The 19,940-nt window shown below is 42.1% G+C and overlaps 1 protein-coding gene across 8 annotated transcripts in view; it reads right to left on the bottom strand.

Annotated features, from left to right (window-relative positions):
• APBB2 (amyloid beta precursor protein binding family B member 2) overlaps positions 1-19,940 on the bottom strand; it is a 478,208-nt gene that overhangs the window by 58,168 nt on the left and 400,100 nt on the right. For 4 of the 8 annotated variants that reach the window (XM_040335048.1, XM_040335053.1, XM_040335051.1 and 1 more), the window contains one exon: positions 18,476-18,481. The exons of the other annotated variants lie outside the window; for them this stretch is intronic. In XM_040335048.1, the coding sequence (XP_040190982.1) occupies positions 18,476-18,481 (6 nt within the window). The remainder of the gene's footprint in view (positions 1-18,475; positions 18,482-19,940) is intronic. 8 annotated transcript variants of the gene reach the window in all.

The raw sequence follows: 19,940 nt of genomic DNA, 5'->3' as shown, positions 1-19,940 counted from the left end.
ATGGATGCAGCCAGACTTAGTGGAGGGAAATATCTACAGCATATTTGGCAAGTACAGAATCGCAGTACTGTATATATAAAATATGCAAAGTGGTTGGAGGGGAGCTTCAGAATGGCAAAGATGTTTTTTTATTAAAAATGATGTGAGCAGACTGCAGTTCCTCTTTAATGAAGGGGGAAGATGGTGGAGACTGAAGCCAGGACAGAGCTACACTAAAATCGTAACTAATAAATGGCTGCGTAAATTACTAACACTTAAAGGCTTTCCAGAAATAGCCTATGCAATAAATGGGTCCTAGTAAAAATAAAAAATAAAATGTGCAGCTTTGTAAAATGTTCATTAATATTATTATCTACCTGTGAGCCATTTGGGTCTGCCAGGAAGCCTGGCTGAGAAACTCCCAGTTAGCAATCCTGACGGCCTACCTTGTTAGAAGGACATGGGAACTGTTTCTTTCTTCTGCAATGCTGGGAGAGTGTCCCAATGGTTTTCACATCCTAGCAACAAAGTGGGACATGGGGATTGCTAACTGGGAGGGTTTTGGCCAGGCTTCCAAATTAACAACTGGTAGAACAACTATTTTTAAAAGCTACAACTTTTGTAATGCCTACTGGGGCCCTTTGACTGCACAGGCTATTTTCTTGAAAAGATGAACTTACAGTGGGGAAAATAATTATTTGATCCCTGGCTAATTTTTGTAAGTTTGCCTACTTGCAATCAAATGAGGGATCTATAATTTTTATCATAGATGTATTTATAAACAATAGAGACAGAATATCATTCAAAAATCCAGAAAAACACGATACAAATGTTATAAATTGAGTTGCACTGAAAAAAATAATTATTTGGTCCCCAAGCAAAACACGACTTGGTAATTGGTGGAGAAACCCTTGTTGGCAAGCACAGAAGAAAGACGTTTCTTGTAGTTGGTTAACAGGTTTACACACATCTCAGGAGGTATTCAGTCCACTCTTCTCTACAGATCTTCTCTGAATCCTTAAGGTTTCTTGGCTGTCGCTTGGTAACTCAAAGTTTCAGCTTCCTCCATAAATTTTATAAAAGTATTAAGGTCTGGAGACTGGCTAGGCCATTCCATAACCTTAAAGTGCTTCTTCTTGCTTCTTCTTGTTGCCTTGGAAGTATATTTTGGGTCATTGTCATGCTGGAAGACCCATTTGCGACCCATCTTCAGTGTTCTGGCTGAGGAAGAAGGTTCTCAAAGATTTTACAATACAAGACATTTGGCCCTTCAATTCGGCAGTCGGCATTAACCTTTAGCAGAGAAACAGCCCCAGAGCATAATGTTTCGACCTCCATGCTTGACTGTAAGGATGGTGTTCTTAGGGTCGCAGTCAGCATTTTTCTTCCTCCAGACACAAGTCGAGTTAATGCCAAAGAGCGCAATTGTGGTTTCATCTGACCACAGGACTTTCTCCCAATCCTTCTCTGAATCATTTAGACGTTCATCTGCAAACTTCAGACAGGCCTGTACATGAGCATTCTTGAGGAGGGGGACCTTGGCGGGCACTGCAGGATTTCAATCCATGGCAGCTTATTATGTTACCAATAGTTTGTTTGGTGACTGCCTTCCCAACTGCCTTGAGATCATTCACAAGCTCCTACTGTGTAGTTCTGGGCTGATTCCTCACTTTTCTCATGATCATCCTTACCCCATGAGGCGAAATCTTGCATGGAGCTCAAGACCGAGGACGATTGATGGTTATATTGTATTTTCTCCATTTGCGAACAATCGCTCCAACAGTTGTCTCCTTCTCACCAAGCTTCTTGCTGATGGTCTTGTAGCCCATTCCAGCCGTGTGCAGGTCTACAATCTTGACCCTGACATCCTTTGACCACTCTTTGGTCTTGCCCATGATGGTAAATTCTAAATGGAAGAAAGAGATTCTGTGGACAGGTGTCTTTTATACACATAACAAGTTGTCGTTAGGAGCACCTTCTTAAATTGACAGGACTAATCTGTGTACCACGTGAGCACATACTGTAGCCAGTCCATGGAAGCCAAAATTATTGCTGGTTGGTAGGGGATCAAACACTTATTTTACTCACTGAACCTGCGGCTGTCGGTCCCTGGCATCTTCACTATGGGCACCTGGCTTTGACAGCTTGCAGTTTTATGCCGTGCATCACGATTGGTGGATGCAGCCTTCTGGGACCTGTCACTGTCCCATAAGACTGCAGGGGGGAGAGAGGAGAACAGCAATCAGAATGGAAGTGGGAGGCAGGTACCTGTCAAAATTTAGTACCTGCTCCACCCCCGCTCCTCAAAAGTAGCAATTGTGCAACAGGAGTAGGAAACAAGTCCTTAAAGCGGAAATTTCCCTTTTGGGTGGAGCTCTGCTTTAACCACTTGAGTCCCAGAGACATTTTTTATGCAAAAACTGACTGTTTGTCCTTTTAGACATCTGGTTTTCGTCCAATACATTTTTTATAATGGAAGAAAAATAGGGCTTTGATTAATTCCAAAAAAAAAAAAACAGAAGTTGACGGAAGTGGATGTAAACAGAATGATCATCCATTTACATACATTTTTCCATAGATGCATTGATGTCCGTCTTTCATCCATCAACTGATGGATGAACAACAGACAAACGTTCCGCATGTGTGAAAGGGGCCTAAAGGAAGGGATGGAGCTCAGCTTTAAAATTAAACCTTTATATAGCACAAATGAAACAAAGACTGTTTAGCAGGTGCCATAAGATTCCCACTCCTATTTTACCACTACCTCCCCAATCTCCTGTTGTAGCCTTCCAAAAGTCCTATGGAAATGACAACTTTGTATACGTGTGCTTCATACTCAGGGGTTCAGGCCATATTGCTTCACTTGTTTGCGACTAAACATAGGGGTCTATTTTGAGCATTTGGTGTGCTAGTGATACTCTACTACTGCAGGTTATTTTTGTGATCCAAGTTAGAGGGCCAAGCAGTTTATGGAGCTGTACCATCACTTTGTCTTGTATGTGAAAAGTGTAGGTCACCTTTAATTAATTCTTTGGTTTCATACTCCTGAGAAATGTAAAATGCAACACAAGTTTACTAAAATAGGTATACAACTATGTAAAATCTTCTCAACAGCATCAGACAGAACTGATGGATTACATGGGGTTGGGGATGAGTGCCTTAATAGCCTCTGTTTTCAAATCTTCCCCAAGGGAGGAATAATCAAGAGCCATTCAGCTGCTCTGAGAAGGCAGAGAAATATTACCAACAAGGCATTTGTAAAGGTCCAATTCTTCATAAACCTTCATAATTATAGATTCAAATATGTATCTGAAAAAATGTGAGTACCTGGCAATTTTTACTGTACAGATTTAGCAATTATAGAAGCAATTGGTGATAGGTTGGCAGCTGTGCTTTTAATTTTTCAATAATAATGACAAATCACCAATCCAAGCTAAATATACACAGACTGAAATATTAAATGGAGGCAGAAAGAGACCCAAGAGTCTGCCTACTTTCAAAGAACACACTTCCTTGGAATTTGTATAGCATTCTATAACATTTTAACCTGTTCATGCCATCCAGGCTATTCCTTGTAATGTTCCACATTCTCAGAGAACATCTCAATCCCATACTGGGATGACATATGTCATCTTGAGGGACAGTGTTAGCCCAAGAGATTAGATAAAAACCCTTTAGGCTTAATGTACAATTAGGCTCATGAATGATTAGACGCCTGAACGATTTAACATGACAGATAGTAACGGACGTTTAAAAATGTCAGTTTTGCTGCGTTTAGAAGCGTTTTTTTAACTGCTTATGGACCAGCCGCTGCAGTTATACTGCAGCAGGTTGGCTCTGCTGCGCAAACTGTCGTAGCTGTATGTCGGTTGCTTTAAGCAGGCTAGCAGGCGTGTGCGCGCGCACTGCATCATGGGGGTGTCGATGCCCGTGACCGGCAGTCGCGATCGATCGCGGGCACGAGAGGCAGAACAGGGACACGTATGTGTAAACACACACATCCTTGTTCTGTTCTGTGAGGAAAGGCAGATCGCGAGTTCCTAATAGCTAAGAAACACAATCTGTAGTTTCCTCTAGGTCAGTCCCATCCCCCTACAGTTAGAACACACATTAGGGAACACAATTAAGTCCTTGATCGCCCACTAGTGTTAACACCTTCCCTGCCAGTGAATTTTTTTACAGTTATCAGTGCATTTTTATGGCACTGATCGCTGTATAAATGCCAATGGTCCCAAAAATGTGTAAAAAAAGTCTGATGTGTCCGCCATAATGTCGCAGTTCCGATACAAAATCGCAGATAGCCGCCATTACTAGTAAAAAAAAAAATTATAATAAAAATTGTATAAAATCTATCCCCTATATTGTAGACGCTATAACTTTTGCACAAACCAATCAATATACGTTTATTGTGATTTTTATTACCAAAAATACAGAAGAATACATATTGGTATAAAAACTGATAAAAAATGTGCTTTAAAAAAAAAAAAAAAAGGGGGATATTTATTATAGAAAAAAGTAAAAAATATTGTGTTTTTTTCAAAATGTACACAATTTTTTTGTTTATAGCGCAAATTTTTTTTGAAGACCCTTTGTATATAAAGCTGAAGCAATATGCAAATATATTTTCCAATAAAAGCCTAGCTTGGCCATTCCATTGGTCATGGAGGCTACCTATCACATTAAAGGGATCAATGTGGAGGTTCAGCGAGCTTGATTATAACATCTCCGGATCTGCCAACTATTTTTATACTCAAGCAGGTTATCATGTGCTTATTTGTTATTTCATCATATGCTCAGTATCAGTTCCCCTGGTTTGTGACAAGTTCACTTTAACATTATTACTTTAAGTGATTTTCACATTTATCATCTAAAAGAGAACACTGTTGCATTTGCTCTTTGCTTGACTCCTCTAGATTATACAAATTTACATATTTATTATGGAAACACATGACAATGAAGGAAATCACGACAACCTAAAATGCAAGCAACACAAAAATTCAAATGAAGCAAATTGTTCCAAAATGATTTCTTTATTGTATAGCAACGCATACTTCACATGCAAATTGATGCTAACACAAGCTAACTACCAAGGAGAAAAGCAGAGATAATATGAACTATTTTGTGACTTTCTTGTTGTCAGCATAAAGAAAACCATTTGTTTTTCTTCATAAATACCTTTCTCTTAAGTTCCTTTCACATACAGTGCAGTACGATCTTGTCTGCATGTCATTTTTTCAGGTGAACCTTACCAAAAGTTCCATGTAACTCTATGGGCAAGCGGATGTAAACAGTACCTTTTCATCTGACTACCCATAGACCCAACATGGGTCCAGAAAGCTCCAGTTTGTAAATGCATAAAAAAGTGAATGGACACAGTTGTCACAAAAGTGACATCCATTCTGTTCTGGTCTGAAATACAAAAAACGAAATGTAGCAAGCACCAGGACTGCTTACTAAGGATGTAAGAAGCACCAAGCAAAGAAGAAAACAGCTAGTATTTATTCTGGACTTGTTCTGTAATGTTAAACACTGGTCCAATTGGCTTCCTCCATGTTAACGAATGTAAACCACATATCTCAGCACACGCCTTTCACCAGTTCCATACCATGGTGACTGGATTTTGTAAACCAGTACACAGTGGTTTCACAAACCTTCACAAACCGCATCATGTTCTTGGACCATCAGCATCTACCTTGACACATTTCCATACATCATGGTGACTGGATGAGGGTGACCAAGTTTCTGGTATTGCTATAAAAGCTGGGTATGTTCCTGACTCTAATTACAGCTGAGGAAGATGTCTGAATGTGTAGGGAAAATATTCAACATTACAGAACAAATCCAGCCAACTTTTGGGAAGAGTCTATGTGACACGTGACGTCATCACTTAGAGCACCGTGGAGTGGTTTGTTGAATGTTTTCGATATGCATATCGGTTATTTAATTATATGAGTGCAAAATTTCATTTTAATAACTTTTTCATTTGAACTATTTTAATTAGGGTTGTCCCGATGCCACTTTTTTAGGACTGAGTACAAGTACCAATACTTTTTTTTATGTACTCGCCGATACCGAATACCGATAATTTTTTTTAAATGTGTCCCCAAATGCAGCCATGTCCCCCCACATATGCAGCCATGTCCCCAAACATATGCAGCCATGTCCCCAAACATATGCAGCCATGTCCCCAAACATATGCAGCCATGTCCCCAAACATATGCAGCCATGTCCCCCACATATTGCAGCCATGTCCCCCACAAATTTAGCCATGTCCCCCCACATGCAGCAATGTCCCCCGTATATCCAGCAATGTCCCCCGTATATCCAGCCATGTCCCCCGTATATCCAGCCATGTCCCCCGTATATCCAGCCATGTCCCCCGTATATCCAGCCATGTCCCCCGTATATCCAGCCATGTCCCCTGTATAACCAGCCATGTCCCCTGTATATCCAGCCATGTCCCCCGTATATCCAGCCATGTCCCCCGTATATCCAGCCATGTCCCCCGTATAACCAGCCATGTCCCTCGTATAACCAGCCATGTCCCCCGTATATCCAGCCATGTCCCCTGTATATCCAGCCATGTCCCCCGTATATCCAGCCATGTCCCCCGTATATCCAGCCATGTCCCCTGTATAACCAGCCATGTCCCCCGTATATCCAGCCATGTCCCCCGTATATCCAGCCAGGTCCCCTGTATAACCAGCCATGTCCCCCGTATATCCAGCCATGTCCCCCGTATATCCAGCCATGTCCCCCGTATATCCAGCCATGTCCCCCGTATATCCAGCCATGTCCCCTGTATAACCAGCCATGTCCCCTGTATATCCAGCCATGTCTCCTGTATAACCAGCCATGTCCCCTGTATAACCAGCCATGTCCCCTGTACCTACTGTTAATCACCGCGGCGCGGGGAACATTACAGTCAGCGTTCGTTTGAACAGCTGTTTTCCCAGCCGCGCATAGACACTCCCCCTTGCTCGCGATTGGACAGAACCATCCAAGGGGGAGTGTCTATGCGCCTCGGGGATAACAGCTATTCAAACGAAAACTGTCTGTAATGTTCCCCGCGCCGCGGTGATTAACGTGGCAGCGGCGGCGGCGTTGGTGGCGGTGGCGGAGGGAGGGGGGGAAGTATTCTATTTTAGTATCGGCGTATTAGCGGGAGTACGAGCACTCCCGCTAATACTCGGTATCGGTCGCGATAGCGATACTGGTATCGGTATCGGGACAACCCTAATTTTAATAAATCGAAATTCTACACACTGAGGCTGTTTTTACACTTTATATGAGTGAAGCAATCATTTGAAATCATTTACTGCTTGAAAATGAATTTTAGAGTGCCATAGACATCATGCCGGGCATCCATTACAGAAAACGATCCAATGATGGTTGTTTGAAAGCACTGTTTGACTGCTCAACCTATGAGGGACAACTTTTTCTGGTAAACCGCATTTAATACTCACCATTGGTGCCCTTTGTGTGAATATTTCTGGAGGGTCACCTTGGAGACTTTTTTCGGCTTGGAGTTGGTTTCTTTAATTATTCTTTATTAAATTTAATGGGGCTTTTGATGGACATATTTATATAATTTTCACTCATATAGGATTATATATTCACTAATTCGGCTGATTATCCAAGAGTCAAAGACTAGCGTGCCGCTCTCATCCGAAGAGAACAAATTAATCCAAATTGTTATGTATTCATTTGTTATGTTATTAAGTTAAAATAATTTCCCCATTCCCAACTGACTTTGTTTGTTGGGCAGCACACATCCAATACCAAAAGAATTATATTAGAATATTCATGCTATACTCACTACAATAAAAAACTAATGGATATCAATCAATTCAGATTATTCGTTATGTTGTTATGTTATTTCAGATGCTTCAAAGCTCCAGCAACCTCACCAAAGCATTTGAATTCAGCAACTACAAATACTGTAGCTGATCACTTTTAATATAAGGACACTTACCTGTCCAGGGATCCAGCGATGATGGCACCCCAGCCGATTTTTGAATCGGCTCTCAGGTGTCACCGCCACCATTCTTTGCAAGGAATACCGGCAGTGAAGTCGCTACCGCGCATGTGCACAGTACGCTGCGCTTTGTGAATGGCCCATGGATAGGGAAATTATGGGGACTTTGCCATGGCATGCCATGGAATATCTGAATCACATAAATTTTGTCTGGATTTGGATTCACAGAATCACCCATGTCCATTTGCTGTAACTGCTCATAAAGAGTTAGCTGGAGTTCCTCTTCAATTTCTTAGTCAAGTCATTCTAAATCTAAAATTGTCCTTATGTGGCTCTTTAAAAGCCTTTATGAGTTTAGAGTTGAACATAAAACATGGCCCTAGAATTATTGTTCTCACTTCGATATCTGCGGAGATACCTCACATGCGTAGTGCATATCTGTTTACATATGCATGCTGGACATACACTTGCGGTTGCATTTGAGTATTTGTGCAAGGGACAGGGGTGCTTTACATTTTTTATTAAATTATTTATAGTAATTTTTTTAAAACACAATTATTATTTTTTTTATTGCTTTTAGCAGGGGTCTAACAAGCTCCCCTGTGATAGCTTTGGGCAATGACAGGTCTTCTTTATGACGCCATCAGGCATCTTTAGGAAGACATCAACTCCAAAGCAGCTAACCAAGCACAGATCATGCTTTGTTGGCTGCTTCTCATCATTTACAGGTTCATTCATCACATTCACAAAACAGCCAATCGGCAGCCATGATCCTGTAATAACCATTTTCTGACAGGCTGTGTAAATATGTATATTGGTCAGCAAGTGGTTCATTCTGGGAGATTTTTGTGGGCCCATCAATAACACAGCGAACATCTATGTTCTTTATTAAACAAGGCCTAGTGCGTCGACCACAGATGGACTAACTGAACAGTGCATGTATGTAATCCCAGCCCTTTTATTTACAGCTGCCATCAGGTATTCTATAACAGATACCACAGATCTACAATGATAGATTCCTGGGACTGTAAGTGATTATGACAATAACTATAGATGATGTCAATAACTTAAATCAGATTAGAACCCTCCTGGGTTTTTACTGCTATGTTGTGCTCCATTACAGAAATGTCCCCTCACTTAGTGCCGGTTCACACTTGTGCGATGCGGTAAGCCTGCAAATCCACTGTGGGTTCCTGCATCGCACCCGACTCGTACGGCAGTTCACAATGCCATTTGTGAACTGCTGGGAGCGTCAATACATTGTTAATGACACCCCCATATCAGCCATACGATCTGTATGGCTGAAATCACATCGCACGGACATTGCATGTGATTTGCACTACAGTGTGGTGCAAATCACATGCAATCTCGCAGAGGGCACATATGTGAACCACTTACTCTCACAGTAACACTCGTTTCACTGGACAGAGGAATGATGGAAAACCTCAAAAAGCAGATGCTGATTTAAGCTTTAGTATTTTTTATTTTTTTTACAGCTCATAAAATGAAACTCATAAAAAAAAAATAAAAAAAAAAAAGTTTAAATATGAGCAGAAAAAAAGCAGAAGATAAATACTATCTAAAGGGAGAAGGGGGGATGAGTGAAATTGGGCAGATTAGGTGTTATCTAAGATTCAATAAGAAGAATAAATAAGAACATATTTTATTTAAATGTTTTTTTCCCCATGTTAGATTGCTTTATCTGATGTGATATGCACATCCAAAGTCAAAATCTCTCTGATCTACATAAGATTGAAACAATGGGGTTGATTCACCAAAGGTAAATAGTCTGTGCACTGCAGGTGTAAGTGCAGTTACTCTAAGGCCCCTTTCAGACTGGGGCGGGAGCCGCGGTGGTGGTATAACGCCGCTAAAAATAGCGGCGCTATACTGCCGGGATGGCCGCGGGAATCAGCTGCTACAGTAGTGGTGCGGTATTAACCCCCGCTAGCGGCCGATAAATGGTTAATAACGCCCGCAATGCGCCTCTATAGAGGCGCATTGCGGGCGGTATTGCAGCGGTTTCCCATTGTTTTCAATGGGAAGGAGCAGTGAAGGAGCGGTATACATGCCGCTCCTCTCACCGCTCCAAAGATGCTGCCGACAGGAGATTTTTTTGTCTCCCGCCAGCGCATCGCCTCAGTGTGAAAGCCCTCGGGCTTTCACATTGAGTCTGCAGTGAAGGAGTTTTTCAGGCGGGATAGCAGCGCTATTTTTAGCGCTGTACCGCCTAAAAGACTCCACAATGTGAAAGGGGCCTTATTCTGAGGGGAACATGCAAGGAAAATAAAAAACTGCATTTGTGCTTGCACATGATTGGATGATAGAAATAAGCAATTTCCCCTAATTACAGAGCTTCCCCTCCTTAGAGCAACTACACCATTTTCCTTTAGTGAATCAACCTCAATGTAACTACCGTACAAATACAATGTAACAATAATGTAGTTAGATCATATTTCTTAAAATAGCTTCAAAATACTGTTCGGAAGCTTCATTTTAGACAGGAGCCGCTGAGACCACTCCTATGATACACATAAGACATTTTGGATTAGATGACGAGCAGCTGAGAAAAAGGAGCAAGGGAAGGGCGTAAGTGTAGGAGACACACCTAAACGTTTCTTTAAGGAAAATCTCCTACGCCCAGGTTTTGGAAGTGGTAACGTACATTTTATTCTACTTTGACATTTTGTAATTTTATGTGTAAGATCTGTTACCTTAAATCCAAATGAGACCATAATGCACAGTTTTTTTTTAGGTGAAGTTGGCTGGCACCCTGGGCAGAGTGAGAATGTTGGATTGGATATCTTAAGCCCTGTACACACGACCGGGAATCGCGTTGGGAAAAAAAACGTCGGTGATCCCGACGGGATTCCTGGCAGGCTTGACTCACACTCACACACGGCCACACAAAATCCCGCCGTTCTTTTGAATGGCAAGAACACAGTGACGTCATCGACTATGACGAGCCGGTGTCTCATCACGTTCGATGCCGTCGCTGCCATCTTGCTACACCCCACACTAACCTTGTATGCTATCACGCATGCATCGAAGTGTTATCGAGGATGTACGATTTTTCACCCATACAGACAGCCGGTTTTCTCGGCAGGAAAAACTCTGCCGGGAAACCTGAAGAGAAAATAGAGAGCAGGGTTCTCCATTTTCCCGTTGGGATTCCTGGCTGTTTTCCTGACGGGAAAACTGCTAGGGGGCATATACACGGTCGGGATTCCCAGCCAAAATCTCTCCTGGCAGTTTTCCTGCTGGGAAAACCGGTCGTGTGCATGAGGCTTTATGGGTTTCGTCCCAAAGATACTGTATGTGAACAAACTGAGTAATCAAAACTGTCAAACTGTCCAAAAGCCCTGTACACACGATCGGAATTTCCGATAGAAAAACTCAGACGGATTTTTCCATAGGAAATTCCGACCGTGTGTATGCCCCATCGGAGAAATTCCATCGGAAATTACGATGAATTCGATCAGAGTTTAAATATAGAACATATTCTATTTTACTCCAATGGAATTCCGTCGTAATTCCGATGTGCTTTTGGCCGGGAAAAAGCCTGATCGTGTGTACGCGGCATTACAGTTATCAACATAACATTTGTCTCAATTAGGCAATTTCACTTAAACACTCTTGCTTTGGTGACAGCTTTAATTTTTTTGATTTCCTATCACTTTCTATTCATTAGGACTAGGACCAGTGAGGGTGAATCTTCTCAGTGGGGATGTAGGCATCAATACCAACTATACAGAAGGCCCAACCCTTCCACACACTATCCAAACCTTAAAGGGTTTGTAAAGGTACAATTTTTTTCCTAAATAGCTTCCTTTACCTTAGTGCAGTCTTCCTTCATTTACCTCATCCTTCGATTTTGCTTTTAAATGTCCTTATTTCTTCTGAGAAACCCTCACTTCCTGTTCTTCTGTCTGTAACTACACACCGTAATGCGAGGCTTTCTCCGTGGTGTGGAGTGTCATGCTCGCCCCCTCCCTTGGACTACGGGAGAGTCAGGATGCCCACTAACACACAGCTTCTTTCTCTATCTGCAACGTAGAGAGCGTCCTGACTCTCTTGTAGTCCAAGGGAGGGGGCGAGCACGACACTCCACACCAGGGAGAAAGCCTTGCATTACTGTGTGGAGTTACAGACAGAAGAACAGGAAGTGAGGATTTCTCAGAAGAAATAAGGACACTTAAAATCAAAATGGAAGGATGAGGTAAGTGAAAGAGGACTGCACTAAGGTAAAGAAAGCTATTTAGAAAAAAAAATTGTACCTTTACACCCCCTTTTAAATTGGTTTTGCCTTCACATACACTTTAATCCCCAGTCTATTTAGCTAATAAGACAGTAAGCACCTCTTACAGAACATGTTGTTATTGAGACTTTGTTCCATTGCCCTGGGACCTTCAACTAACATTTATACCCAATGGTATTCTAGGGAAGGGATGCCTATTTCATAAAACAGACTGAGGCCTCGTACACACGGCCGAGGAACTCGACGTGCCAAACACATCGAGTTCCTCGGCCAGTTCAGCCCTGAAGCCGCCGAGGAGCTCGGCGGGCCGAGAGCTCCCATAGAACAACGAGAAAATAGAGAACATGTTCTCTATTTCCTCGTCAAGCTCCTCATCGGCTTCCTCGCCCGAAAGTGTACACACGGCCGGGTTTCTCAGCAGAATTCAGCCAGAAACTCGGTCGGAAGCTGAATTCTGCCGAGGAAACTGGTCGTGTGTACGAGGCCTGAATGTAATTTGTTCTTAGGGTATGATGAGCACAGTGCTGTAAAAAAAACAGGAGAATGGCTATTACCTAAGCAGGCAATAAGGATTCTGGGAAATGTAGACTATTGCTGAAGTTTGGAGCAATCTGCTTCTATGGTGCCATTAGACAAAACCTGAATTTTATAGAGCAGTTATAGAAAATGGTGTAGACGATGAAAGGTCACAGAGGCTCACAGAGAGTGGGGATGTAAAGTGGTTGTGGTCTCTCTGCTCCCATCCAATTCCCATGAATAAATGTTCTGATATGACAGGAAGGGATATATCTTTGGCAGCCATTGCCATCTACTCAGACCTTTATCAATATTGATTTTGAGTAAATAAGAGAGGAGATGGGACAATTGTTGTTGTGGATCTATCACTGCAAGGAATGAAGGACAACGACTGTCAGATCCAGTAATGTAACTGATGGTGAGTAAACTAAAGCTACCAAGCCTGGCAAGGTGACCCCCCTGTTATTTCATTTTTTTCACATAATTCATACTAAAATTAAATTATCTGTGAAAAATAAGACCAATTTATCTGATCTGCACAAAAGTGTCATTTATCTGTGAATAGTCATATAATACAGTCTGTGCAAGTTATGAATATGTTCAGAATTCTAAAATGACAAGCAGGCACAACCATCGCTCTGCTGTAGCTGCTCCCACTGAGCCTGTCATTTGTATCTCGGAGATAACACAACTCCACTAAGGCACCTGTTTTCTACCATTAGAAAAGCAATACAATTCTCACTTATAGCATCAGGAACGAGAGTGTCACATCTATTTCACGTAAACACATCTGTCATCATTTTTGGAGATATATCTTCTTAATGTGATTGATTTGACAGATGTTGCATGGGCAATATTTGTTATTGTTAAAAACACATCTGCCCCTAATTTCATTCAACACTCGCCAACTGTCATAAATATCTGAACTCAGATTTCTGCACTGCTTGCTCCATTTGCGTTTTTCACTATGTATCAGCGAAACACACTGGGGGAGATTCAGATAGATTAGCGGATCTTTAGATCCGCGTAATCTATCTGATTTACGATCCGCCGGCGCAAGTTTGAGAGGATAGTGCTGTATTCAGAAAGCACTTACCTCGAAACTTGTGCCGGCGGATCGTAAATCCCCCGGCGGAATTCAAATTTCGCGGCTAGGGGGAGTGTAGTATTTAAATCAGGCACGTCCCCGCGCCGATTTAAATGCGCATGCGCCGCCGGCTATATTTCCCAGCGTGCATTGCTCCAAATGACGTCGCTAGGACGTCATTGGTTTCGGTCCATCCGTATTCGGGACCGACTTACGCAAACGACGTAAAAATTCAAAACTCGGCGCGGGAACGACGTCCATACTTAACATTGGCTGCGCCTCCTAATAGCAGGAGCAACGTTACGACGAAAACGACTTACGCAGATGACGTAAAAACTACCGCCGGGCGCATGTACGTTTGTGAATCGGCGTAAGTAGGTAATTTGCATACTCTACGCTGAAAACTACGGGAGCGCCACCTAGCGGCCAGCGTGAGAATGCACCCTAAGATACGACGGCGTAAGAGACTTATGCCAGTCGTATCTTAGGTAAATGTCGGCGTATCTAGCTTTCTGAATACAGAAAGTAGATACGCCGGCGCAGATTTGAATTTACGCGGCGTATCTATGGATACGCCGGCGTAAATTCTCTCTGAATCTACCCCACTAACTACGGGAATCTTCCAGGGGCTTAGAAATCATGCATCTCAAATTTGGTGTATGCACTGGACAACAGCAATGTTGTTGTCCAGAAACATGCTTGTAGTCCAAAGCACTTGTATATTAAAGCAAATTTCCCCATAAGAAATAATTGAAACTCAAATGATTAGTTCCACAACCATTTATTTATAGGTCCTTCGGTTTATAGTCCATATAAAAAGATTATAGCAATGTGATAGGTTGTGTAACCATAAAATGTCCATCCACAAATGGAAGCCTCCACAAGGGGATTAGAAGCAAAATCCATCAGGAGCTACAGAGTATAAAAGAGAAGAGAGGCGCCTCTAAGGCCCCCTTTACACTGAAGAGTTTTTCAGGAGGTTTAGCGCTAAAAAAAGGCGCCTAAATACCACCTGAAAAACTCCTGCCCTGCAGTCTTAGTGTGAAAGCCCGAGTGCTTTCACACTGAGGCGGTGCGCTAGCAGGACCGCTCCAAAAGTCCTGCTAGCCGCATCTTTGGAGCGGTAAAGGAGCGGTGTGTTTACCGCTCCTCCCCATTGAAAACAATGGGACACCGCGGCTATACTGCTGGCAATGGTCCTCTGCAGAGGCGCATTGCGGGCGGTATTAACCCTTTTTCGGCCGCTAGCGGGGGTTAAAACCGCACCGCTAGCGTCCAATACCGCCGCAATTCCGACGGTATAGTGCCGCTATACCGTCAGCACACCTCCCGCCCCAGTGTGAAAGGGGCCTTAGCATAGCAATATGGTTACATTTAATGAAGATACAACATTTAGCAGCTCACATGGTTGATGATTAAAAAAAGCACATCTAAGTATGCAGGCATCCCGGGTAAAGCTGTCCACACAGACCATCCCCCGCACCGCTGGCTTTCACTGTTGTCAGTCTGCAATCATGACCGGGAAGACTACCCAGCAGGAGAGCGATCTGAAAGCGAGGCTTGAACCGTTCATGGAGCGTAGAGTGGAAAGGATGACGTCAATGGTGGTGTGGAGGATGTTTTATGTGGACAGCTTTACCCCGGAGGCCTGCATACTTAGATGTGCCTCTTTTAGTCGTTAACCATGTGAGTTGCTAAATGTTGTTTCTTCATTAAATGTAACCATATCGCTACAGAGGCGCCTCTCTTCTCTTTTATACTCAGTATATATACTTGTATATCAAGACATCGCTTGTATATCAAGTCAAAATGTATTTAAAAATGTTGCTTGCCTTGCAAAACGCTCTCAAACCAAGGTTTTACTGAATTTTAATTACAGGCAGGTGCATGAGCCCGCGTGGTTAACCATTCCCTTTTTTGCAAGACATGTTCATTAACACCTCAAAATTATAAACACACAAGTTCTCTACTGGCTTCATTCCCCTTGCACAATAACACAATACATTTATATGGTTTATTTGGTCTTTCAGTACATGCTCACCCTGCCTTTCACATTAAAATGGTATTAAACCCAAAAGCAAACATTTATTATATTGCAGTTTCCAAATTCCTAAATGTGGTGGCTGCATTTGTTTTCATTTTTAGGTTTTCTATCCTTTATTTTCATTTGGTGATCTGACCAGTAAGTCTGTTTTTCAACAAAACAAGCTCTCCTGCAGATGTATCGGTTTACAGCAGGGGTCTCCAAACTTTCTAAACAAAGGGCCAGTTTATTGTCCAAACATTAGGGGGACCAGGACTGTGTCCTCCCCCCCCCCCCCAAGAGTAGAAAATGCCTCAGCATAAGTGACAGTAAACAATGCCTCTGACTTAGTGGTCAATGGGAGTAAAAAAAAAAAGACATAGCATCTGTGGTAAGTAGGAGCGGAAATAGTGCCCTGTCATTGGTGCAGGAGGAGTACTGCCCCATTATCGGTGGCAGTGGAAGGAATGGTGCCCCATTGCTGGTGTCAGTGGGGTGAATGGTACACCAAGGGCCAGATAAAGGCAAGCAAAGGGCCACAATTTGGAAACCACTGGTTTACAGTGATGCGACAAACCATTTACCACTGACAAGGGGGCTCACAATAATCAGTTTTTATTTATACATGTAAAACCTTTACCCCCAAAAAAATAAAATAAAGACAGTTTATTGTAACTGCTTATGTAACCACAGTGTTAGTTGGCTTCAATCTGTTTTCGTGTTTTTAAATCTGCTAGTACATCTAACATTCCCCCCCCCCAGATTAACAATGCTGTTGTCCAAAGATGCCCCCTGCGCGCCTTCATTCAAAGAGGGGGTACTCTTTATTACAGGAGGCATGTAACTGGCCAGATCATCAAGTAAAAACAGAGGGGAAAAATGCCTAAAAAAAAACAACAATGCATGCAACCACCACATCTAAGGACCAGTAAGCTGCAATATATTACATTTTGGATTTAGGGTTGAATACTGCCCTATTGCGCATTGTATTTTTGCATCTTCTACTTTTCAATTTATATATATATACACAGTGGAACCTTGGTTTACGAGTAATGCGTTTAACGAGCATCTTTTTAAAAAAAATCCTGACTCGGTTTGCGAGTATTGTCTCTCAAAACGAGACAAATTCATGCTAATTGGGTGTGAAGTACTGCATTTGGCCAGAGGTGCGGGTGACACTTCCGAGCCGTTCAGAAATACTCGGAAACACTCCGAAATACTCTGTTCCTGAGTGTTTCCGAAACTTTCCAAGGGTTTCCGAGATCAGCCGTGCTGTCCCCGAGTATTTCTGAGGCTCTCCAGTGCCCCCCACCTCTGGCCACATGCAGTATTGCATGCCATAAAAGTCAACGCGGAACAAATTATCTTTGTTTCCATTGACTATGGGGAAACTCGCTTTGATATGCGAGTGCTTTGAATTACAAGCATTCTCCTGGAACAAATTATGCTCATAATATAAGGTTCCACTATATATATATATATATATATATATATATATATATATATATATATATATATATATATATATATATCTCTCTATATATATATATATATATATATATATATATATATATCTCTATATATATATATATATATATATATATATATATATATATATATATATATATAGAGAGAGAGATATATATCTATATCTATATATATATATATATATATATATATATGTATTTATTTATTTTTGAACGGTTAAATAAAAAAATAATATTTACATTTTATAACAGTAAACGAGAAATAAAAAAGATACAGACCAATAAAGGAGAGTGCCATTGAGCCAATGACAGTTTATATTTGCAGAAGCACTACTCTGTAAGCGGCCATGATAAAACCGCTCACTTTGGTTACATGACATCAACATAGTGAAAATAATGTAAAATACTTTACATGCAATGCAATCTAGAGCAGGCAGGAGCATATTATGGGGTATATTTACTAAAAGGCAAATAGACTGTGCACTAGTGCAGTTGCACTCTTCAATTGCAGTTGCTCCAGAGCTTAGTAAATGAGCAGAAGCTCTATCCTGACTTCCATCATCCAATCACGTGCAAGGAAAAAGCTTTTGTTTGTTTTGACCTTGCACGTGATTGGGTACTCTTTGCAAAGTGAAGCTTTGCCTCATTTACTAAGCTCTGGAGCAACTGCACAGTCTATATTCTTTAGTAAATCAACCCTTATACAGTACATCTTGGTGGATGCTAGGAACCTACCAACCTGAATGCAATGCTTGCCAGCGTCTTAATAAACCAGATAAACTTGCAAACCTCTTAGGGGTGATCATTCATATACATGTATTACCCGTCTCCAGCATTTCAATATACATGTAAGCCAATGGTGAAATGGAGAACTATCATTGTGACATTGCTAACAAAACACATCTCAGCTCTAAAACAGGATACTCTATATTTTTATATTGTACAATCTAGTAGTAGTTCCATTTCCAATAGCAGAAAACACATTTTTGACAATATTTTGTCACATATGATAAAAATATAAAATATGTCACAGATAATCATTGATCGCCTAGTAAGTGACAGTAGAATTAGACACAAGAAAACACAGACACCACTAGACAGGTACAGGCAGAAAGCATGCAGAAATAAGGCAAATGGGTTACAGTACCTCTCCCTGTGTCCACGACAGCATGAAAGAACAGATAGGGCAAGTTAGGAAAACGGTTGATAAAATCGCAGAGAAGCAAAGCACAAAGCATCACGCGGTCTACGCTCCACACTGAAACATTCAGGACATCAGTGAAGAATTCATTGCTTTCCAAGGCTGGTAAAGCAACAAAGCAGCTGAAGCAAGACTGTATACAGATCTAAGGATGCAGCATAATATAATGGTCGTAAAAGCCTGATTCCCAAAGAACACTGTGCTGCTGCAGAGGTTGTTATAGAGAGAAGTAAGGAAGAGAGTCCAATGCAAGCAGCTGGATAAGAAGATACAGCATATGCATGTGAGCAGTGTAACCTCATCAGGATCTCCATGGAACAGATGAATGGGGGGAAGGTAAGGCAAGGTAATAAATCACTCTGGGTTCAGTAGCATCGAGGCGGCCACACTTCCTCAGTCTAACATGAAACTTATTTCCATGTGTCTCTAGACAAATGATGATCTGCAGCCCTGCACACGTTTATTGTTTCGGGATGGAATATTGATTGTCAGTCTCTTTCAATGTACTGAATATATATTTAAGGAATGTTCTAAACACATGACCTCTGTATACGACTGAAGGCATCCATTCTCTTCTTTTATCACGTTATGCTCTAGGAATCCAACATAAGGCATGGGTATACCAAAATCAACATATGAAGCTGAACTCCGGGATCAGCAAATATTCTCTAAATAGAAGAGCAATGAGTATTCTTACTTCAATCTAATGCCGCGTACAGACGAGCAAACATGTACGATGAAACCGGTCCGCCGGACCATTTTCACCGTACATGTCTGCCCGGGGATTTCTGTATGGTGGCTGTACTCACCATCATACAGAAATCCGCGCGTAAACAATACGCGGGGCGTGGCCGCGCCGTCGCCGCGACGACGTGGGCGGCCCTGCCAGTTCAATGCTTCCACGCATGCGTCAAAGTCATTCGACGCATGCGAGGGATGGCGGGCGCTCGGACATGTACGGTAGGTCTGTACAGACGACCGAACATGTCCGAGCGGACAGGATTCCAGCGGGCTGTTTTAAAACAAGTCTGGAAATATTTGCCCGCTGGAAAAAGGCCCGGCGGGCAAATGTATGCTGGAATCCTGTCCGCTCGGGCCTACACACGACCGAACATGTCTGCTGAAACTGGTCCGCGGACCAGTTTCAGCAGACATGTTCGGTCGTGTGTACGGGGCCTTAGTGTGCTTTGTCCAATTGTTCTAGTTACCCCCCAAAAATGATGTTGCCTTTCTTTCCTCTCCTCCTTTTCTTGCTGGCTAAAAACAGGTGTAGTCACCAACCACTTGAATAATTGGTGGTATCACTCACCATATTGTACATATCAGCACTAGTTGTTAATAGCGCTATCTCTACCTATTACACATATATCTTTCGGTTTTGTTCACCTTTTCGATACGCAGCTTTTATCAT

This window comes from Rana temporaria, chromosome 1, assembly GCF_905171775.1.
Source record: "Rana temporaria chromosome 1, aRanTem1.1, whole genome shotgun sequence".
NCBI lineage: Eukaryota > Metazoa > Chordata > Amphibia > Anura > Ranidae > Rana > Rana temporaria.
Note: the sequence above shows the minus strand (reverse complement) of the source record. Positions and strands in the feature narration are given on the sequence as shown.